This window comes from Dermacentor variabilis, chromosome 9, assembly GCF_050947875.1.
Source record: "Dermacentor variabilis isolate Ectoservices chromosome 9, ASM5094787v1, whole genome shotgun sequence".
Lineage (NCBI taxonomy): Eukaryota > Metazoa > Arthropoda > Arachnida > Ixodida > Ixodidae > Dermacentor > Dermacentor variabilis.
This window is the reverse complement of record NC_134576.1, coordinates 94857274-94879942: the sequence shown is the minus strand read 5'-3', so window position 1 is coordinate 94879942 and position 22669 is coordinate 94857274. Positions and strand designations below refer to the sequence as shown.

The 22669-nt window shown below is 49.4% G+C and overlaps 1 protein-coding gene across 1 annotated transcript; it reads left to right on the top strand.

The window, feature by feature from the left end:
• The first annotated feature begins 85 nt into the window (after positions 1–85).
• Positions 86–10499, top strand: LOC142557164 (neprilysin-1-like). The gene is made up of 5 exons (XM_075668828.1): positions 86–691; positions 1700–2272; positions 3294–3871; positions 7637–7952; positions 9873–10499. The coding sequence occupies exons 1-5, from the start codon at positions 446–448 to the stop codon at positions 10278–10280; spliced, it is 2121 nt and encodes a 706-aa protein (XP_075524943.1). The 5' UTR covers positions 86–445; the 3' UTR covers positions 10281–10499.
• Positions 10500–22669: the final 12170 nt, after the last annotated feature.

Here is a 22669-nt window from a genome sequence, read left to right as displayed (position 1 = left end):
TCGTGTGGCAAATCCCACTCGTGGGCACGTTCCACGGATCAAGGCATCAACATCGACAACGTTCTGCACGGAAGGACCGTGGCCGGTGCGCACGAGACAGAAGAAGCGAAGCGCGAGGTCGCCAGCGCACGCTCAGCCCTTCCCGTCGGAAGCCGCCGATTCAGAGCCGACCCGAAGGCCTGCCTGCTCCGGCCTCGACTCGCACTAGCTGCTCGTCGAGACGACACGGCACAGAGAACGTTTGAGTCCGAGCCGCCGGCTACTCTGCCGCCTCGTCCTGGTATTTTGCTTTCCACTGCCCTCGGTGACCCATTCGGGAAGCCTGCACCAGGACGAACGCCTTCCGCAGTGACCGCGCTGCAGGGCTTGGGAGTCGGGCGCACTCTCCTTCGCCACCGGGTGGGCCGCCGAGCAAGCAGCCACGCTGGAAGACGACGGGGACGACATGCAGGCGGCCGGCGTGCTGTCCTGGTGCGCGACGAACGTGAGCCCGTACGTGGCGACGCTGGTGGCGAGCCTGGCGTACGCCAGCCTGTACGCGCTGGTGCCGCACCTGGTGACCACGGTGGTGGCGCCGCGCTGCTTCGCGCCCGACTGCTACGACTTCCCCAACGAGCTGGCCATGGCCATGGACGCCAGCGTGGACCCGTGCACCGACTTCTACCAGTTCTCGTGCGGCCGATGGAGCAAGGTACGTCTCGCCCATACGCTGCTGGATGTGGTTGGGGTATGGCCGGTGGGTATTCTACGTAAATTTATGTCGTAACTAAGTTTCGTACCAGGTAACGGTGGAACAACGTACCTGCCCTGATTGCGGCATCTTGAATGTCGTTGTGCCTCACGGTGTTTTCTGTCTTCGTTTAGGGCACAGAGCACGTACGAACAGAACGCAAGACTTGTCAGCAGCAAATACATTTGTTTTTCTAAACGTGATGGAATTTGCAATGTATGAAAGGATAGGGCCCTGCCCCATTTCGTCGTCCATTGAGGTCCACTTACGTAATTGAAGAAGGCCTATGAATTCTTGCGGTACATCCCTCGTTTTTAAACGCTCACAATAGATTATGTGAAATACCGATCAATGGGTCATGTCTAGTTCCGGCCTCGTACGATATGTTCTCGGCACAATTTCCGTTCCCGAGCTAGTACAGTACTTTACAAATAAGTATCATTTGCTTGTACTAATAAGTATTACTTGTACCTCTGGAACTTGTTTGTGCGAGTATGTCCAGACAGCAGTTTTAATGTATGTGCTGCTGCGGCAGTCAGGAAAATCTAATAGGGCTGCGGCTTCAAGCTGCAAATAGTCCTATCTGCAGGTGCCCTGTCAGTGTCTCCGAAATACAAGTGGAAATAGGTGATTTTATTTTATTTCATTTCCTTAGTTAAAAGTTGACACTTGAACTGTTCTCAGGCAAAAAGAAATTCATCAGCATTTGGCGTCTGCTAGAGATCTACGCCAATGCTGATTAACATGAATCCTCCCCGACAGGGCGAATAGCTGTTTCAGTCTGAGGGCAATCGGGGTGTGGCTTAGTTCCGCCGGATCACTCCGCAGATGAGCTGTCAGCTGCGCTATACTGGCATCTATCTCGGTCACGTCATGGCCTTCCTCTAGAATGATTCAGCGATTCGTTCCTACACCTGACCACCAAACATCGTTTCACGTGACGAGAACGTCGGTGCGTTCGTGGCGCAGGTGCATCCGGTGGACACGAACCAATTCACGAGCCTGCAGCGCAAGATCTTCTTCAGCCTGTACACCGACATCCGGCGCCAGCCGAGCTTGGCGCAGAGCCGCTCGGGCGAGAAGTCGGCGCAGGCTCTGCGCATGTGCGAGGACATCTTCGCGAACCGCGAGGAGAACCTCGAAGGGCTGCGCGCGTTCCTCGGCGACCACGGCCTGGGCTGGCCCGACGCGCCGCTCGACTCGGCCGAGTTCAACGTGCTCGACACGCTCGTCGGGCTCAGCCTGGAATCCGACGTGCACGTCTTGTTCCAGGTGAAACTGGTGCCCAACTTCAGGCAGGACGACCGCCTCATCCTGTCGCTGAGCCAGAACCAGGGGCTCATGCTTTGGTTCCAGCACCGGGCGCTGCACCTGCCCGGCGCCGCCCTGGGCAAGACGCTGCTGCAGCTCGCCGCCGCGCTGGGCACCGCGGGACAGGACTACACGTCGCTGGTCGAGGACATGGTCCAGATGGACACCGACCTCATGTCCATGTACTTCGAGTACAAGGAGAAGGACCTCATCGGCTACTCGCAGTTCCAGGTGAGGCATCCCAGTCGCTGTCAAAGAGGTCATCTCTTGAGCCAGTTAAGAACGCCAGAGACCAGTTGAGCTGTTGTGCCGGATCACACCTTATAAAAAAGTTTTCTTCAGCGCAAGACTGAAAAAGGCACCACACTCAGGAGAACGGCCAACTTTGAGCAGTTCATGTTATTCGAAACTAGACGTCTTGGCAGAGATCAGGACGTCTTTCTTTTTTTTTCTCAGTAAATAAATATTGCTACTAAAGTCACAGATCCGAACACCAGAGCGAAGTATAAAGAACAGGCGCCATTTTACAATGTCGCAGTTACTAGCTGCCACATTGCCTTGCGCCATCTTAAAGTTTGAGAAGAGCCAGCTTGCTCAACAGTGCGAGTTGCTAAAATACAAGCACTGATATAAATTTTCATACGCACACGGCTTGCAAATGCCTTAGCGTTCTCTTAGTAATGCGAATGCCTCCAGAGCGCTTTCAATCTACCAGTGAGTGTATACCGCACAGGTACTGGCTTTGTTCAGAACCACCGCTTAGAAGCATGAATTACACCGACTGCACTGCAGAAAACTATGTCGTTTGAAGATATCTTTTGTGGTTCAGGTAAGAATGAGCACACGTAAGCAGGCACAGGTTTGCTGCTTCGAATGTATTTTGACTAGCTCTCACACAAGCATAGAGCCTCCGTGAGTTTGTGCTGTTTACAGCACGGCTACCGTGACTCCGTGGTAGCACTACATCCTCGCTGTCAGCGGCGTGTCCTATCATCAGCGATAGCTGTCGAGATGTTTCTGAAGGAATCGGCTGCTCAAATTCCAGCAGTCCAGCAATCGCCTACAACATGATATCCCTTTTGTAAGCAGGTCCGCATGCACATAAGTTTAGCCGTACGAGGCGAGTGTCTACCACAGGCGTCACGCGCGCCCCAGCGACTCTGACATTGCACTCCTTGTGGAAACCCGCTTAGAAACAAATGTTACACGTGCCTCGCGCAAAGACTCAACTTGTACGGTATATGCAACGCAGGAGCTGGGCGACCTGAGCGCGGGCCGCGTCTCGTCCGAGCGCTGGCTGGAGGCCATCAACCGGCACCTTCCGGAGGAGGCGCAGATGGGCGCGCTCAACGAGCTGTACATCATCGGCACCGCCTACCTGGGTGTCGCCGGTCGCTTCCTGGGCAAGTACGCGCGCGAGATCGACCGGCTGCGGCTCTTCGTCGGCTGGCACGTGACCCGCTCGCTGCTGCCGCTGGCCTCGTACGAGCTCACCAAGGCCCTGCTGTCCGAGACGAGCGAGGCCCAGATGGCCGTCGCCTACCTGGAGTCGTGCATCGGCCGCGTGTCCGAGATGGCGCCCTTCGCGCTGGCGCACTTCTTCTTCGCCAAGTTCCTGCCCGCGGGCGCGCTCAAGACGGCCGACCACATGGTGAACGCGATCCGCGACTCGTCGCTGCTGGCGTTCCGCAACCTGTCCTGGATGGAGGACGCGACTCGGCGCGAGGCCGTCAACAAGCTCTCCTCGCTGCACGAGATCGTCGCGTTCCCCAAGGAGCTGTCGTCGGCCGAGGCAATCGACGCCCACTACTCCTACCTGCCGAAGCTCAGGTCAGGACGCGCGTCAAAGGAGTCCTTTCGGTACTCTCCGCGGAGAAACACAGAAAACAAGTCCTCTATGGAGTTTCCTATAGATATAACTAAACTCCGGCGCTAGTGTCTATGCGAGCTTCAAGCAGGCCGGTTCAGCCAAGGATGCCATTTTGGTGGGCGATCTTGTAGCGCTTCGGAAAGCGAACCGTTGGCTTGCCCTCGTATGATTGGTCAGAATGGCGATTTCTCTGACGAAACGCAGCAAGACAGCAACTCTTTGCAAGTATGCGTAATTATTACGAATTGTTGTATTTGTAGCGCAATATTTCGGTAAAAAAAGAAATTTACTCGTCATTTCCGGCCGGCGAAGGTGGACGTTCAGCGAAGCTGTTGCAAAACCGTCACCGCAACTGCTGGGGAGCTATGCAAGGCTTCAATGATGGTTCAGACGCTTGCGTTGAGCTTGTTCTTTATTGAAACGTACGCTGCTCTGCGTGTTGCATGCGTGATTTCAATGAATATACGCACTGTTCGCTTCAATTTGCTGGGTGCTTGTAGCCTCTGCAATACGATGGGGGTGAGTCATTGCATGAGTCATTGCTGATAATTTCTGCTCACGGCCGGAAACAAATAATGCTGACCGCCGAAAGGCTAACAGCTTCGCTGTAATCTTGTCAGTTTGCGAAGTCACAAGGCTGCCTCAAGCCAGTAAGGCCAAATTTAGGCAAAGCTTCGTCTAATGTCACTCCGATATGTGTGTTGGAAAAAAACTACAAGATTTTTTTCTCTTACATTCGTATGTCCCCGTTTATATTTATTTCTCGCTTGTGGCTGACTTTGAACGGATATGCTACTTTGTATATATATTGAATTACATTATGTACGCACCGCCAGTAAAAAAACAACACGGTTGCAACCAACGCTCTGAATGTATGTCTAAACAGCGGTTCACCTACGTGTTAACAACTAAGCGCCCTTGGAAGGACAGACATACTCGTTGCAATGAAAATTCACCCACCTACACTTTTGGTAACAGTGCCTACGAGATATCCACGCGTTACAAACCGTGCTAGAACCCTTGCGGAGGCACCCGCCATGCACTAGTCAGCATTGACCCACCTGAATATTTATCCTGGGACCCTATAACGTAAAACTATTCCAATATGGATTTATTCCAATCTCTGAGGTCAAATTTGCGTAACCGCCGACGCAAGCATCGGGCGCTCATCCGCACGTTTGTCTGAACAAACAAATCAAACGCTCTCCTCGTTTATAGGCGGTCACTTTTGTTTGCTTTAAAAACGAATAACATTGCCTACATTGAGCGGCTTGTCTTATCTAATGGGCTGACAAGGGGCAAGGAGCACGCTCAAGTGGAAAAGGAATCGACGGGGTCGAGCCACTGCGTCCGCTTTCCCTTACTTAGCTTGCGGGGGCTGGTCGAAAATCGCGGCGGCATGCAACGGAAGCATAAGAATGACGCTAAAACGGATCTTCAGCAAAGAAGAGTTGGCAGAACGAGGTCTTAAACGTGCCGAAAGTGAAGGAAAACGTTACGGTCACGCAAAAAGTTTAATTATACGCAAATAAACCCGTGCTCTGCGGCAGCTGCGAGTAGCCAGTGCCTGAGCGATCGGCGGCATCCATCTTTTATTCCTTTCGGAACGGGGCAGCCTGTGGCTATTCAGAAGAAAATTCAGTTTTGTTCGGCATATTAATGCATCTTTAATGGGTACACGTCACTTTGACGCCGCGAGTTTTTGCGGTTTTGTGACGTCGCGTGACACGCAGGTGAAGTGAGTGTTGCCAGAAAATTTTTGACCAACAGCCGAGGGCTAATGGTGAAAAGGCGTCGAATCAAAAGTAACTATGTTTCTTTTTTTTTCGGTCAGCTCATGCATAATCAGTGTGTTCACATCATATCAGATGGGGAGCTATCGCGGTTTTCGTGACGTCGCGTGACAGACAGGTGAAGTGGGAGTGGTCCAAAAAGGTGTTTGACCAATCGCAGAGGGCTGATTGCAGAATTGGATTAGAAAAGTTTGGAATAGTTTTACGTTATAGTGCCACTGCCTACGCATTAACCCCGAAGACGATCTGCAAGGGCGCTGCTATGGCTGTTCGCGTGACGTTAGCGCAACGACTTGCGCCTGTCATCTGCTACATTTCGGGCTGTGTCCGGGCGCCTCCTGCAGTGTTTCCGTTTGTTCGCTTTCGTTCCCTATGCCAGTACACTTATGACGCTCCTGTGAAATATATTATCACAATGGCGTTTGTCAAAATTCTAGGCAAAAATATATTGCTCAAAGGCAACGTTACAATGCCAGCCGATGGAGCTCAGTCCAGCGCGGTACGGATTTTTTATGCATCGTTCTACGCTCTGCAGCAGTAACTCGTCTGGATAATAGAAGCATAAACACCGAAAAAGTTGGATAGGACAGCCCAGTTAAGCGACCATACTTGCCGTGGTGCAACAAGCATGTAACAAACGCTGGCTATGTATGTCTTCTGCGGCGTTTACATTAAACCCGCTAAATCTTGTTTGCTCACGACGAGTTAGTGATGGTTAAATACAGCATCCTTCTTTCATTTTTTTAACAAACATTCGTCGGTATCACGAGGACTGAACTAATACCAAAGTCAAAAATAATTCCGCCAGCCCCCTTTGTTCTTCAAACTGCTTCTCAAAATTGGGCCGTTCTTTGCCAGTTAATGTTAAGCGGCGGTAATTTGAGGTAAAGCTGGTTGAGGCTTTCAGTGGTTTGCAGCGCATGAAATTGCATGGACCAGTATTTGTTATCTTTTTCAGTGATGCACGTTCAACTCCGACCTGCAATATAGCGGGCCTTGTTTAGTGAGGAGCAGTTATGATGTATCTGTTTCGCGAAACTGACGCAGCCGCTCCGCCAATTTTTTCTTAATATGGCTTTTCGACCGTATGGTTGCTACCAGCGAGTAGCCGAAGCGTCATTCATTCTCGCTCCGGTGGTGTTCGAAAATCAAGTGAATTCACATAACGAGGCTTGTGGTGTCTTCTTTATGAGGCGCGTATACGAGCTGGTCTTTCCGTGGGCTGCCGAAACGAGCAGTTCTCACTACGTATAATCAAAGCACGGAAGTTGGAGACATCGTGATACGGAGGCTGCTTATATTTTCCTCTTCAAGGCGCCCTATAAGCTGCGCTCTAATGCCATACGTGTATAGGTTAGGCTTTGCGATTGGCGCTGTAAGTGATTGCTCGGTGGTTTTGATTTCGAATTTGTATAGTTAACGGTTCTGGTTTAGTAAACAATGCGTGCCTCGCCATGACGCCATAACGAATCGGTTGCTGCTTCCGTTTCGGGAGGGTGTTGGGACGTCAGTGTGACGTCATTCTAAGCACATTTTTTCACATCTCGACCGCGTATAGGCTCAGCAAAAGTTCTAGAAGCTTGCCACGATCAACCTCTGGCTTTAAAACACAATTCAGTCCTTTTTTATCCGCAAATTATTAACCAGGTGCCACTATACGCCTGCAAAACTCGTGACGCCACAGCCAGCTGGTGCGGGAGACCTCAAAGCGGCGGCGTTTCCAGCACTCTTTCCGTTTTGCGCCCCTTTTCCAGGTCGACCAACCTTCTTGGTCGCGGCAAAAGTGGAGTTTTCGCTATCGTAGAAAGGTTCGTCACTAACACAGATGAGGTTTCTCTTTTCTCTAGAGTCCCTTCAATATCGGACGACCTCCTCCGCGCACAGAATGCAAAACGAGGCTGCTCAACATCGCGCATGCGCGTCCCGACGCAGGCGGCCGTTCCTGCGCGCCTACACGGAGTCCCTGCGCGCCGCCCTGGCGCAGTCCAAGCCGCTGCTGCGCGGCGGGCGCGGCAACCGGTCCATCAACCGCGAGCTGTACCTGCACGCGCAGCCGATACCGGTGAACGCGTTCTACATGTTCGTCTACCACGTGATGTTCATCATGCCGTCCATCCAGTTCCCGCCCTACTTCGCGCGCTCCCTGCCGGCCGCCGCGCGCTTCGGGGGCCTCGGTCACGTGGTCGGACACGAGATCACGCACGTGTTCGACCCCTTCATGGGAAACATGGACCAGACCGGAGTCAAGGTACACTGTGCACGTACGCGCTCCCGTTTGGGGGCCTATCATTCATTTCGGTCAGAAAAAAAAATTGTGGGGTTTTACGTGCCAAAACCACTTTCTGATTATGAGGCACGCCGTGGTGGGAGACTCCGGAAATTTGGACCGCCTGGGGTTCATTAACGCGCACCTAAATCTAAGAACACGGGTGTTTTCGCACTTCACCTCCATCGAAATGCGGCCGCCGTGGCCTCACTTTGGTCAGACTGCAAAGTAAAGATAAGTATTTGGCTGGATTGTTTGATTACACAGCTTTTGTAATAGCAGTTAGCTCCGCCTTACCGAAAGCCAACGCTTGATTAAGCAGGAATGGACTGGAAAACGAAAGACGCCACTTCACTGATTCGCCGTCAGCTCTTTCTGAAGTCAGCAGATTTTGACAGCGCCTCCTAGGGCCTAATAAACTATCTATCAATAAATACTACACTGCCTTTTCAAATGAAATAGAGGTTCAGCCTATAGCAACTCGGTGGTTTTCGCGCAAGAAAATGGTCCTAATAGGACAAAGTTTCGTGAGGCCTGTGACGCCACGCTGATGTCAGAGCGATTGTTTAGGCGCGAAAGTTATACAAGAAATTTGATTTTCATTGTCTCTTTTCTGTGATGAATATTTCACCGCCAAATAGATGATAAAGAAATCGTTTTGTGTTACTGTCCGCAGTTTTAGGCAATTTAGTAAATCTTTTTAGTTTGCCGTTCAAGAAAAGAACCTTTTTTCGCAGGATAAGATTCTACGAATGTTACATGATCGATTAGGGTAACATATCAGAGACAGTGACGAAGATGTTACGTGCCTTGTTCGAGAACAGTTCGTCAGACAGAAAGATGCTTCGGGACTGCGACTAAGCGGGAAATGCGTACGAAATGTCAATACGCGTCGTCAAAGAAAATGCCCTACGAAAGACCGCTAGCTGTGCGCGGTTACACCGACGTCACCTCAGCGCAAAGAAAGGTGCTAAGTCGCAGTAATTTTGCAGCTGGTCTTAGAATGCGGCACTCTGCTTCGTACCGTACACGTGGGATCATAGAAATGCTGATATGTGGTTACACAAGATCCCGCGACAATAATCGCGTCTCTGAAAGCGATCGCTCGAGAATACCGCCCCTGCTTGACCCGAGTCGAATTGTTGAAAACCTCCTTCATCTGGAGGCAGGAATACGTGAACGCTAAAGACATCTGAAAAAAAAAAAATATCGATCACTTCTCGCGTTTTTCTGCGCCGACTGCATTTCCCGTTTCACGGCGTCTTTTATGCGATTTGCCTGCTTTCTAGAATGTTCAGTACAATCAACAGCATATCGGCAAAACAGTATCCAAGCCACCATAATTTCAAGTATTTCGCAACATAAAGGAAGAAAGTGGCAGTCACGTATTGCAGCAATATATACTATACTATACTATACTATACTATACTATACTATACTATACTATACTATATATTATATATAATATCTATAATATAATGCCTGCGTTGCGATCGGCGTTAAAACAATTAATTCCTGTAGCCCCCTGTAACTATACACACCCTGCTCCGTACCATGTCGAACCCAGGGCCTGTAGTGTCTCTTGCGGGAAAAATTCAAGGGTGTTCAAAGATCTTAAAGCTTAGCCAAAAGCAACAAAATTATGCAATTTTAATGCACTCCTGGAAACGTTTAAAAAGGCGCCTCGACACCTGCTTAAAAACAAAGGTCACGTTCGCATCCGAGGGCTTTCGGGTGTTCAAAAGAGGACCGCTTCGAACTCCGCGAAGCGCTCGAAACCGCGCCTTTATTTTTTTTTTTTTTTGGCGCTTGGCGGCGAGGGGGGAAGGGGGGGGCTTTGGCCCTCCCCACCAACTCGCAGGGCACACGCTAAAGTTTCCTTCCTTCTCCTCCCCCGAACAGGTGAACTGGTTCTCTGAGGCGTCCCGGCTGAGCTTCATCGGCCGCCTCGAGTGCCTCGTGCAGCAGTACAGCGAGGCGTCGAACCGCTACCGCGAGCCGACCTCGCTGACGCTGTCCGAGGACTTCGCCGACAACAGCGGCCTGGAGCACACGTTCGCCGCCTACCGGCGCGCCGTGGGCCGCGGGGCCGACGCCTCCGGGGTGGGCGGCTTCGGCAACGACCAGCTCTTCTTCCTCGCCTCGTGCCACAAGTGGTGCTCGGCGAGGGCCGAGCTCAACTCGCCCTACTACTCGCCCAAGAACCTGCGCTGCAACGTGCCGCTCATGAACAACGCCGAGTTCGCCGCCGCCTACGGGTGCCGACCCGGGACGCCCATGAACCCCGTCAAGAAGTGCACCTTCAAGTGAAGGGGGGCGACGGTGCCGGGGAGGGGCGCGTATTATTCGTAGAAAGATAAAAGCGATTACGTGCGGCTAGACGGAGGCTTTGTATTTTAATCAATGTTACGGCGAATAGTCTTTTGGTGTTCGCGCGTAATCAATTCGTTTTTGCTTGTCTTGCGTTGTTTTGTACGTTGCAAAAAAAAAAAATCTGCTTCTTTGGTCTGACACAATGGAGACCAAATATTATACCTCTCTCGCAAAACGCCTTATTGTTTGGCAAAAAAAAGCAGAATCGAACATCGGTATGAGAGACCAGCTGTCTACCGTGAAGCTAATATTTATTTATTAAAGCGTCTTTTTGTTTAATAGAGACAGCGTTGTGACGCGTTGCTCCTACATTTTTCGTCTTTACATTTATTTTCCTTTGCAAAAAAGCGACACACCTTAGAACCGAAGCATATTAGCATCGTTATGCTAATAACTCATATTCTATAGCTCCTCATCAGTAGGTACAGCCAACGGTGAGACTCCTTGCTTCCCACTAGAGAACTCGAGGGAGGGCGAACCGCGCAGCGCTCGGTGTAGACGCCAAAGCAACGCCACACTCGCGAGGTGCAAATAAAGGCGCTAATGCCGCAGTTTTGTCGTCACCACCAGAAGTTCTCATCAACAAAAGGCGAAATGCTTTAGCCGTGGTGTAAGCAACGCATTTCATTGATTAAAGCGTCGGTAACAAGACAATGCACGACCAGAGTGCGGCGCCGCTTGTTTTCGGGGTAGTGATGACTTCTTGGGGTTTAGGGAGAACGCGGCGCGGCGCCGATTGGTTGCTGCAAGCGTGTATTTTATCTATCTATCTATCTATCTATCTATCTATCTATCTATCTATCTATCTATCTATCTATCTATCTATCTATCTATCTATCTATCTATCTATCTATCTGTCTATCTATCTCTGTCTGTCTGTCTGTCTGTCTGTCTGTCTGTCTGTCTGTCTGTCTGTCTGTCTGTCTGTCTGTCTGTCTGTCTGTCTGTCTGTCTGTCTGTCTGTCTGTCTGTCTGTCTGTCTGTCTGTCTGTCTGTCTGTCTGTCTGTCTGTCTGTCTGTCTGTCTGTCTGTCTGTCTGTCTGTCTGTCTGTCTGTCTGTCTGTCTGTCTGTCTGTCTGTCTGTCTGTCTGTCTGTCTGTCTGTCTGTCTGTCTGTCTGTCTGTCTGTCTGTCTGTCTGTCTGTCTGTCTGTCTGTCTGTCTGTCTGTCTGTCTGTCTGTCTGTCTGTCTGTCTGTCTGTCTGTCTGTCTGTCTGTCTGTCTGTCTGTCTGTCTGTCTGTCTGTCTGTCTGTCTGTCTGTCTGTCTGTCTGTCTGTCTGTCTGTCTGTCTGTCTGTCTGTCTGTCTGTCTGTCTGTCTGTCTGTCTGTCTGTCTGTCTGTCTGTCTGTCTGTCTGTCTGTCTGTCTGTCTGTCTGTCTGTCTGTCTGTCTGTCTGTCTGTCTGTCTGTCTGTCTGTCTGTCTGTCTGTCTGTCTGTCTGTCTGTCTGTCTGTCTGTCTGTCTGTCTGTCTGTCTGTCTGTCTGTCTGTCTGTCTGTCTGTCTGTCTGTCTGTCTGTCTGTCTGTCTGTCTGTCTGTCTGTCTGTCTGTCTGTCTGTCTGTCTGTCTGTCTGTCTGTCTGTCTGTCTGTCTGTCTGTCTGTCTGTCTGTCTGTCTGTCTGTCTGTCTGTCTGTCTGTCTGTCTGTCTGTCTGTCTGTCTGTCTGTCTGTCTGTCTGTCTGTCTGTCTGTCTGTCTGTCTGTCTGTCTGTCTGTCTGTCTGTCTGTCTGTCTGTCTGTCTGTCTGTCTGTCTGTCTGTCTGTCTGTCTGTCTGTCTGTCTGTCTGTCTGTCTGTCTGTCTGTCTGTCTGTCTGTCTGTCTGTCTGTCTGTCTGTCTGTCTGTCTGTCTGTCTGTCTGTCTGTCTGTCTGTCTGTCTGTCTGTCTGTCTGTCTGTCTGTCTGTCTGTCTGTCTGTCTGTCTGTCTGTCTGTCTGTCTGTCTGTCTGTCTGTCTGTCTGTCTGTCTGTCTGTCTGTCTGTCTGTCTGTCTGTCTGTCTGTCTGTCTGTCTGTCTGTCTGTCTGTCTGTCTGTCTGTCTGTGCGTGCGTGCGTGCGTGCGTGCGTGCGTGCGCGCGCGCGCGCGCGCGGTAAGATGCGTCCATCACTTAAGCGTAGACTAGGCGGCAGAAAGAGGTCGGCTACGGCCGCCGCGAACAACCTGCCCTATGGTATCTACCGATAGTCATGCTGTAACACCAGAACCTGCTCGCGCACTTGTGTTGCACCGAACGTGAGCTCACCACTTCTCGCAGAGCTTGTAATGTGCGCGATTCTTTTTCTTGAATAGCGTTCTCACGTCCTCTATCAACGTCCTGTTTCAGTAAACAGGGTAATCCAGAATGTTAATGGCTGCTGACTTTTCGATAGGACTAGTAGCACGACTTTTCAACACGCCACCGCCTTGTCCTACCAAATGTCCACTTTCATACTTTTTAACATTCCGTATTCCAGTGTTTACTAAAACAGGAAGTTCATATAGTGCATTTATCACAGCTTTCCTGTCCAGCCAGGTCACATCGAGGCCACGAGACACCACAAAAAACGGACCACGTGAGCATACTTGCACGCACGAATTGAGCAGATGTCTTTACATCTGGCTTCTCCGCAACAGTACCCATTATGCGGAGAAGCCTGCATTATGTATACAATATTTATGTACAGTAGCAGAGGAAAAAAGATTAGCACAAGTGATTAGTGGCCGCAGCGGCAAAGTCGCGACACCCGGCGCTGTTGTTCCCGAGCGCGCTGATAGCGAGAGAGAGAGAGTAACTTCATGGAATAAAACAATTTCAGGTCCCGTGGTTGGGACCTCCAGTCTAGGACTCCACTGGCGCGAGTGGCTCGCTAAGCTTGCCTCGTCCGCGAGTGCCAAGCCCATTTCATTTTTTAAAGAAGGGGTGACTGGCAGGAGCCGATCCATCTTAAATCCCGCATTTCAAAAGGTATCGTATGCCTCACTTTTAGGCCAAGCTATGCGCAAACGAGGCTGCGTGCGTGAGCCCGTTTGTTTTTTATGCGCGAGCGTTATCAGCGATGGAAGTTTCCTTATCGCAGTTTTCCCCCGTATTCGAAAGCTTACTGGGCGGCAGGCTGTAGCGTGAAAGTAAAAATAGAAGGCACCGTAAAAGAACCTGCGCATTGCAAAGTTCGGTTTATTACGCTGCCACAAATAAACGCAGCACACTTTGAATTCTCCAGTTTCGCTTTAACGATAAACAACTGACAAAACACTGCACTGCACTGCGGTTTCACGTGCAGTGCAACTGAATAGCACTGCACGTGAAATAAATTCACCGACGATTGCGATACTACCTAATGTGAATTTTGAGCGCAGCTGTTTAGGTGTTTGGAATCCGCGATATATTGCGGCAAAGAATTTCATTCTGAACGACAGGGTCCTCTCGGCGGCTGCAGTGAGCCTTTGCTCGGGCAGCTCGTTTAGCAGCAGCGGCAGACGAAGCATTTCCACCGGCTGCGGCGCTCGTCGTTCAGAAACAAAGCGTGAACACGAGTACCCGCCGTGGTTGCTCAGTGGCTATGGTGTTGGGCTGCTGAGCACGAGGTCGCGGGATCGAATCCCAGCCACGGCGGCCGCATTTCGATAGTGGCGAAACGCGAAAACACCCGTGAATTTAGCTTTAAGCGCACGTCAAAGCACCCCAGGTGGTCAAAATTTCTGGAGTCATCCACTACGGCGTGCCTCAGAAAGTGGTTTTGGCACGTAAAACGCCATCATTTTTTTTAAGAACGCGTGCCTCGCGCGGAGCGCATTCTCTAGCGGCGGCGGCACCGCAGGCGACGTAGCGCATGCGCAGTGGGTCGGAAGCCCACGCCTGTACTTCTGGATTCTCCTCTATGCGATACATAATGTGGAGAAGCCCACTCGTGTTATTCCTAGACCCTTCAATGTCATGACCAAGATCGCGTGGAAGTTAGACGCAGTTGAAAACCTTTGGTTTACAATGTACGCTGATGATATAACCCTGTGGACGACCTATAGGCTCAGTTCAGCTGAACAAGTAACAACGCTACAAAATGCACTGGATATAATTGATCAGGAGCTGAAGCCAACAGGCATGAGGCCCTCGCCGGAGAAGACGCACTACATCACGATACATGACAAACATGGAAGGTCTTACGTAACCCTTTACTTCGACGGCCACCAAATTCGCCAACCGGAAGAGGGATACCTCAGAATATTGGGCATCCCAATCAACAAGGACGGCACGGCAAGTACATGGCTGCAACGTTTGAAGCAGCAATAGAAGTCAATGGTGCACCTTATCAGGAGGCTAAACCACCACAGCGGAGGGACAGGAACAGAGGTTGCACGACGGCTTACGGTAGCTGTTCTCATCGCCAAGATAAGGCACGAAGCCCCACATTACGACCTGACGGCTGCAAACTACAAGCAACTTGAGAAGCTACACAACATGGCTATAAGGGCCATCACCGGCCTACCAATGCGCGCAAAAAAAGAAGGCCTGCACAAATATTCCGGCCTCCCGACGGTGGAAGCATTGGTTAAAAACCACAAGGATAACCAAGAAACGAGGCTGAAGAACACGTGGAATTGTCAGCGACTGCTATCTGCACTGCATGGCACCAACCTGTACTTTCCAGAGCTGGATCACCTCCCTCCACCCTGAGATGAAATAAGGGTTACGGAACCCAGACCACTACCTACGAACACCAAAGGTGAAGGCAGGGCACACCGACAACAAAGTGTACTAGACGCGCCACAAAAGCATGAAGGAACAAAAATATATACTGGTGCTGCCTTACAATACGATGACCATTCAGGCAAAATGTATGCCGCTACCGCTTTTTACAGAGAAAACGGGCAAGCACACGCCGTGAGCCACAGCGGCTATGCTTGCTGGACAGCCACCAATCTTGAACTACTGGCCATTGAAGAAGTCATTCAAGTCTGTGAGGCGCGCACAGGAGACCCGGTTCACATCTACACCGACAGTCAAGAAGCCCTCAAGCAACTGAACTCCCGATCCTACACGACTACCATAGCGCACCGCATAAAACAAGCCTGCCGCCACCTGCGAGACAATAGACATGCACGCATTTTCGTACACTGGACACCGGGTCACAACATGAGGGGAGAGGGGAACAGGGCGGCCCATGAAGCTGCAGGCGAGAAAATTAGAGAAGACCGCCATCGCAGCCGTGAAGCCCTCGTTGTACCAGATCACCAGATTGTCCGGTTGAAACGCGAGAGGAAGGCTCTACTACGGGAGTTTATTCCTAGCATCCTTCCTCCCATCCCCACTTGTCTTCCCAGAACAGCCCAGGTTCTCATCCACAAAGCAAGAGCTAAGGTATCTATTACACCGGATGTTCTGAGCAAGTGGAAAGGAACACAAGTGGAATGCCCCAACTGCCCTGCAATCAATGTCGATCTCAAACATATGATCTGGTCCTGTCCTGCCACAGCCACCCTCAGGGACAAGCACACCCGACCTCTAAAGGTGGCATCGTACGAAGACTGGGTCGCACCGCAAGCAGATTCGACCCGAAGAATTAACGCTTTGCTGTCCTTTGCGAAGGAGGCAGGCATCCTTCCTTTCACCTGATCCCTTACCCCTATCTTAGGCCACGGGCCATCCCTTCTAATAAATGTTTCAATCAATCAATCAATCAATCAATTCACACGAAAGTTCCTACGTTGCAACTCTCTATCAATACAATATCAGCAAATCAAGATGCTGGACATAATATTAGCGGAGGTGGCGACCCAATGGCAAAAATAAAGCGAATGTGAAGCCTCATGAATTCGACCTCATATTTCTAAGCGCACACATTTTAAACAGATGTCTTTACATCTGGCTTCTCCTCAACGGTACTCTTCATGTGGAGAAGCCTACTTAGGTTTATCTCTTTGTACTCGAGCAACGTCTACTGTTGTTGCTTCGAACGCTTGTGCACATGCGTTAAAACTAAATACGCCTGCAGATATGTTCGATGTAAATAGCTCTGTTTTGATGAGTGTAGCCATTGCGCTATCTCTTATAATAATCGTGTTTCAATCCAAAAATAGTCGAGTGTCCTGGATAGAAACAAAAGGGTCGTATACTTAACATCTACTTCCTAGGATCTTGGAGAGAGAAAGAGAGAGTACGAATTATCTACCTGTAGCAAGAACGCTCCTGGCAGTTCCAAGAGCCCCCGTAGCGAAAAATTGTCCTTCCCCGTTGTCTCATGCCAACGGGCACCACTATTTCTTTTTCTTTAATTATTATTTAAAATTTGCCATTTCCACGTGCACGCAGCATCGTCAGCTCTAACGAGCTTATCTACGCTCGTGAAGCCATAGCTTGCGGTTGATCGTCAAGTAATTGTCACAAGCGCCAGAGTAGGCGTCAATTGTGTAAGTATAAGCGAGACTCCAAAAGCGTGCGTAGTAAGCTTCTCAAGCCTTCAATTAAGGGACTCCTCACAAGATTTGGGCATTGCAATATAAGCAAGCGCGATGCGCAGATCCCGCGCAGACAATCGTACCCGGAAGATACCAAACCAGTGCACGGAGTTAAAAAGAGCTGAGATTTCAAACCAAAGCCCACATGCTTTTTTTTCTTTCTCTCTCGAACAACCCCCGCTTCCAGCGGGAGAATCAAGGTCACACTCATGAACGCCTCTAAGAGCTATGCCTACAAAGCCACAGCCATAACCCGCCTGTCATTCAGGTATACACAAAAGGTAGCAGCTAGGACGCGTCCACTTCCATAGCGGACATGTGCTTTTCGCCGATTTGCTGGGGCAAGAAAAACGAATCCCATGCATGACGCTATTGTACTAGAAAGAGCTTAAAAAAGCGTCATTAAAAAAAAGCAATCACGGGAACTTTTATTGAGTGGTATACGAAAATTTCACTCCGGCAAGAAAAGAATGTCCACACGTAGGGCACTACCAAAGTGTAGAACCTCTTGCTCGTCATACACACTTCGAAAACCCAAAACACTTGTTTAGGGTTTTCGGAAACCCTAATAAGTCATGTTTCGAGCCAACAACAACAACAACACTGAGAAAGAAAAAGCGCCATGGCGAAAAAATAAAATAGAATAATAAATGGTCACAGATTAAGAGAACGCGTTAGTTCGGGTGCTCCTAACTTAACACATGGGAACAAAGAAACCATTTTTTTCTCGGCAACCACTGCACCAAATTTAATTAGCTTTGTTGCATTTAAAAGAAAAAGTTAAGATATAGCGACTGTTTGTACCGAATTTATGATTTAGACCGTCAATGTTTAATTAAAAGTTGTTGGAAACGAATAGGTGTTGAAATTAAAAGTGTTGAAAACAAAACTACCAAGTTTATAATTCTGTAACTAAGCAATGACTAACGATATGCTCAATTCTGTGACTTCCATCTCGTAGCACATCTAAAACGCACAAAATTAGTTTATTATACATGACTCTAATGTAAACCACTAATATGTGAGTAAGACTTTTGCAAGACCCTTGCAAACGATGTAACAAATTGACGTAAGATATAAGTTGATGTACCAAATTTGTCCACTTTGGATACTCTAACGGACGCAGTTTACAGAGATGTGATATTTATTCTTGGTGCAGAGCTCCAAATCTGTCAATTCGTTCTCATATTTTTAACCTACCAATTTCTGAAAATTCCTTTAAAATGATTCAGGCCTTAAATCAAAATTACACTTCAACAGTCACTACAATTTAACTTTCTTTCTCAAATGCAACAAAATTCACTAAAATCTGCCCAGTGGCTATCTCAGAAAAGCGTTCGGCGTTTTACATGTATTGAATAGCCGGCATCGGAGTTGAGCCCAAGCTAAAGCTTCCTTTTAAATACCTGGGGCGGCTTGCGTGAACATTTAATAACGAAAACAATAGCGAATTTAAGAACGCGTTCTAGTGCGGACTAAGAATTGTATATGGAACACTTAACAACGCGTTCTTAAATTCGTTATTATTTTCGTTATTAAATGTTCGTGCAACCCGCCCCTGGTTCTGAGGAACCCAAGACGCCCGATTTTCGCACAACCAAAAACAGCGCTGCCACCTGCAGATGCGTCAATCGCGATCGGACGGACAATGATATCAAGGTCTTGCACTGACCGGGTCCTCTGTGTAAACTTGTAATTGTAAACTTGCACTGACTTGGTCCACCGCGTAAAAGAGCAAGTAGCTTCGAAAACTCGGCTGATCGTTTTTAATAATAATAATAATTGGGGTTTTACGTGCCAAAACCACTTTCTGATTATGAGGCACGCCGTAGTGGAGGACTCCGGAAATTTTGACCACCTGGGGTTCTTTAACGTGCACCTAAATCTAAGCACACGGGTGTTTTCGCATTTCGCCCCCATCGAAATGCGGCCGCCGTGGCCGGGATTCGATCCCGCGACCTCGTGCTCAGCAGCCCAACACCATAGCCACTGAGCAACCACGGCGGGTGGCTGATTGTTTTTACTATACCGCGTCTCATCAACCTTTGTGCAGTAAAGCAAATTCTACGGGTCACGTCAGCCAATCGAAGTATAGAGAACCTGTATAAGGGCTGCTATAACGTCCGCCTGTGTTAGCCGTCAACGTGATATTGACTGAATAAAGGCGGCACGGAAGTAGTACTAGGACGCGATGAGTGAGCACTTCTCCCTACTATATAACGTGCAGCCTGCTCTCGCGCGCAAGTGATACATCGTCATGTCCCGGGATGGCCTCCTGCAGCTAACGCAGGAGCACTCGCTTGGTTTTACTCCCTATTGCCGCAAAAATGTGGAACGAACATTCCACCCTCTCTCAGCAGGCCGGAGCATAAAGAACATTTCGTCGTTTCTTAGGAAGTGAGCAACGCATTTCACTTCATCCGCAGGTAAAGCAGTGCTTCGAAAAGTAGCTCGGCCCGTTTACTCCTCGGGTACTCCCCCGAGTATTTTAGGGTGTACTGAGTGGGCTGATTCGAGCCCTGGCCTTCGCTACATGAGACGGCGCCTGCAACTGCCATCTGCAACTACTCCGACTGCAACTGCACATGTGGTGGCTGCGCGCGGTCGTGCGGCCCTATCTTGACAGCGATCTGCAAGGTAGATCCAAATAGGTCGCGAAGCTTCGGGCGAAAAGCGGTCCAGAACAAATTGGCACCGACATCAGCAAGGGTGGTTATACGAGCAGCGATTGAAGCGCCACTATGTGAGGGGGGAATAAACATTGGGGAAAGAAAAAAGCGTTTTTCAATTAATGCGGGACACAATTTGATTCCCTCAAGGAAAATAAAATTCCTAATCAACTTTATACATGCGTGGCGAGAAAAGAAAGGACAACCCTATTTTAATTTATCATTATCAATTAATACATTTTTTCAGCGCCCATCATAAGAGGGCGCAAAGACGCCGTTATCAGTCACACCGCAATGCAGCTCTTGAAGGGCGCAGAAAGGCGCGCTCGTAATATTTGCCTGCTACAACACGCCCCCCTCACACGTTGTGATGTTTTGCTTGCCGACGCTTGTCTGAACGCGGACAGTTTCATTATTAGACAGTTTTAGTATAGCGTACGCTATTCCATTGCGTACGCTAAAAAATAGCGGGTCGTCACTGCGCATGCGCTGAACGCTAAACGAAATAGCGGGTATAGCGGGCGTACGCAACGCAAACGAGTTAGCGTTAGCGTTTTTGCGGGGTTTGTGGAGCTTGCGGGAAACATGGCGGCGGTCCCGGCTGCCCACTTCGAATTGAATTTGGCGTTGCTTTTGTAAAATGCACTTCGTTCGTAGCAAATGACTGTGTAAACGGCTTTGGCTTAGTCGCAGGCCGCTTCGACGACAGAGTATTATGGATAACCTCGTGGTGTTTTCGAGATCGCTTCTCGTTTCGAACGAGTCGAAGCCTAACGAAAGAAACGTTCGAGATGTCAGCGCCACCTGTCGCTAAAGGCGCGAAATAGCCGCAACGACGGCATATGGCCTCTGAGATCCGAAGATATCGCCGGCCAATTAAAATTGTAGAAAACGTGTGCTGCTTAGCGTACGCTATATTATAGCGTATAGCATACGCTATAGCTGCGGACGCTAAACTAAAACTGTCTATTGCTTAACCTGTTCAGTCGAAAGTAGAGAGTTACGATCAGGAGATAATTCTTTACTTTAGCTGTTTTCATGTGGTTGCCCTGGCCGACGGGCTTCGCGACCAACGATGGGACCAGCACTCTACACCTAAAGCTTTCGTCGCCCTCCAAAGAAAGTATGTTCGGTGCAGGGGTGCGATTTGGACACCCGTAGGGCTGGCCTTTTGCTGCATCACTTTCCGCGCTGAAAGCTCGACACGCCCATCAAGTAGAATGACGGGACACCTGAATATACACCTCGACTGGCATCGGACCACCGAGACAAATTCCGCGCGTTTGAGAACAACATGACGCCACTTCTGTTTTTAACGGATATGGCGTCACATTAATTTTTCTACCGCCAAAAGTGTTCCCTCGTCACACAGATGGTGCTAAGCCCCACGAATCACCGCTGCACCGCCAAATTTTGTATGGGCTTCTATGGAAGCTTCGCTACCAGGTGTATTTACCTTGCGATCTGCGTTGGGGGCAGAGCCTGGGTGCGCTGGCAGTTCGTAGCTTTGCGCGTGCTGTGTGTTCTCGGCACTCACTTTGCGTTGAAGCGATAAACAGCGCGAAGATAGCTTCGCTCGCTGCTGCTGCCGCGTTTCCTCGTGCCAGCGTTTTGACAGTGAGTGCCCGTGGTCGTCGAGTGTGATGTGTTCGTGTTTGCTGCGTGTGCTGATGCAATGCTTGTTAATTTAGTTAGCAAGCGAATGTTTACAAGTTGAGACAGCCGATAAAAGTACTATCCTTACTTCGTATGGCTGTCTGCTAATATGCTATCGCAGTCGTTGTTCCGCCTTTCGGGCGAAACTGCAACTTAATTTTGAATTTCAATTTAAAAAATTAAAACCGAAACTATTTGTCGGAAGAATTACTACTGATGATTAAATGAGTTTGTTGCACAGCCTAAATCCAAATTATAACTTCCTCAAGAGGAGCATACCCATTCATAAAGATCAATAACATCATGCACTTTTCATGTCAAAGAAATAAATAAAACTTATAATAACGGACTAAAACAAGAATATTAATATCACTACAAAAATCATAAAAGAGATTTTCCGCGTACTGACATTAAAGTGGAAATATATGTATTTTCTAATCGTGATGAGGTTTATTGGAGGCGTCGAGTGGCAGCCATGGAAACGCAGCGGCAGCAACGGAAGCTCAGATGTTGTTTCCTATCAATTATGTGGCTCCTACCCACTATGGAGGGTTGACCCAGAAATGGATGGGTTATTCCCATTTATAACGGATAAGCTTCCGAATATATATGGACAGAATGCTGTATAGCCTAGAATTCTCTATTAAAATATCTCAGCTGGATGGTGAAAATGGCCGCGAGACACGCGATGGCGCTTTCTAGAGTGCTGATTTTCTTCCTTACATAATATGCACTACAAAAATGGATACATTTTCATACGTTAGCCTTATTTGGGTACTTCACGCATCTTCAGGATGGTATGTATCTATCTATGTTTGCACGTAACCGTTTTCCCGACTGCCTGAGTCACTGGGTGGCCCTTGGTCGAATGAGCAGTGCATGGAGCTGTTGTGCTTAGGTAACGGTTCGAAACCAATCGTCCGACCAACTTGGCACGCTGAGTACGTGGCACGGTGTACATACGTGCCGCTCTTCAACGAGCCTCTTTCACGTCGACGTCGGTCACTAGATGAGAGACTGGGCAGGCACCGATCTTCAGTGAACCTCTTTGATGCCTACTTGTGGGTCACTGGCTAGGGGCCAGTTTCCATGTGCTGCTCTACAATGACGACTTTGGTTACCAAGTATGTGCCACTGGGAATGTGCCGCTTTACAAATGACGAAAAAGATCCCTCAAATTTCTCCCTTGCCGAGCGGAATCGAGCCCACGTCACAACGTTTCCCCAAGGACGCTTTAGCAGGCTGCACGACAAGTACACTGGCTACGTTCAGCTTTTCAATGAACGCCTTTCACGCCAACACTTTAGCCAGCTACGCCACGAACGCAGTGGATGTGTGGCGCTCTTCAATGAACCTCTCGCCAACTTGGGTCACTCAATGTGTGCGCCTGGGTGTGCGGCAAGCGAGGGAACAATCCTCAGCGTTCGCAGGCACCGGCGCGCCATGCCTCCCGTCTCGGAGGCCATGCGCGAACTTATCGGCGGCGCCACTAGATGGCGCAGCGAGTTCAGAAAGAAGCGCGAGAGGGAAGCCCGGTTGCCGCGTGACGCGTTTTTAAGCGATCGCAAGCACCGT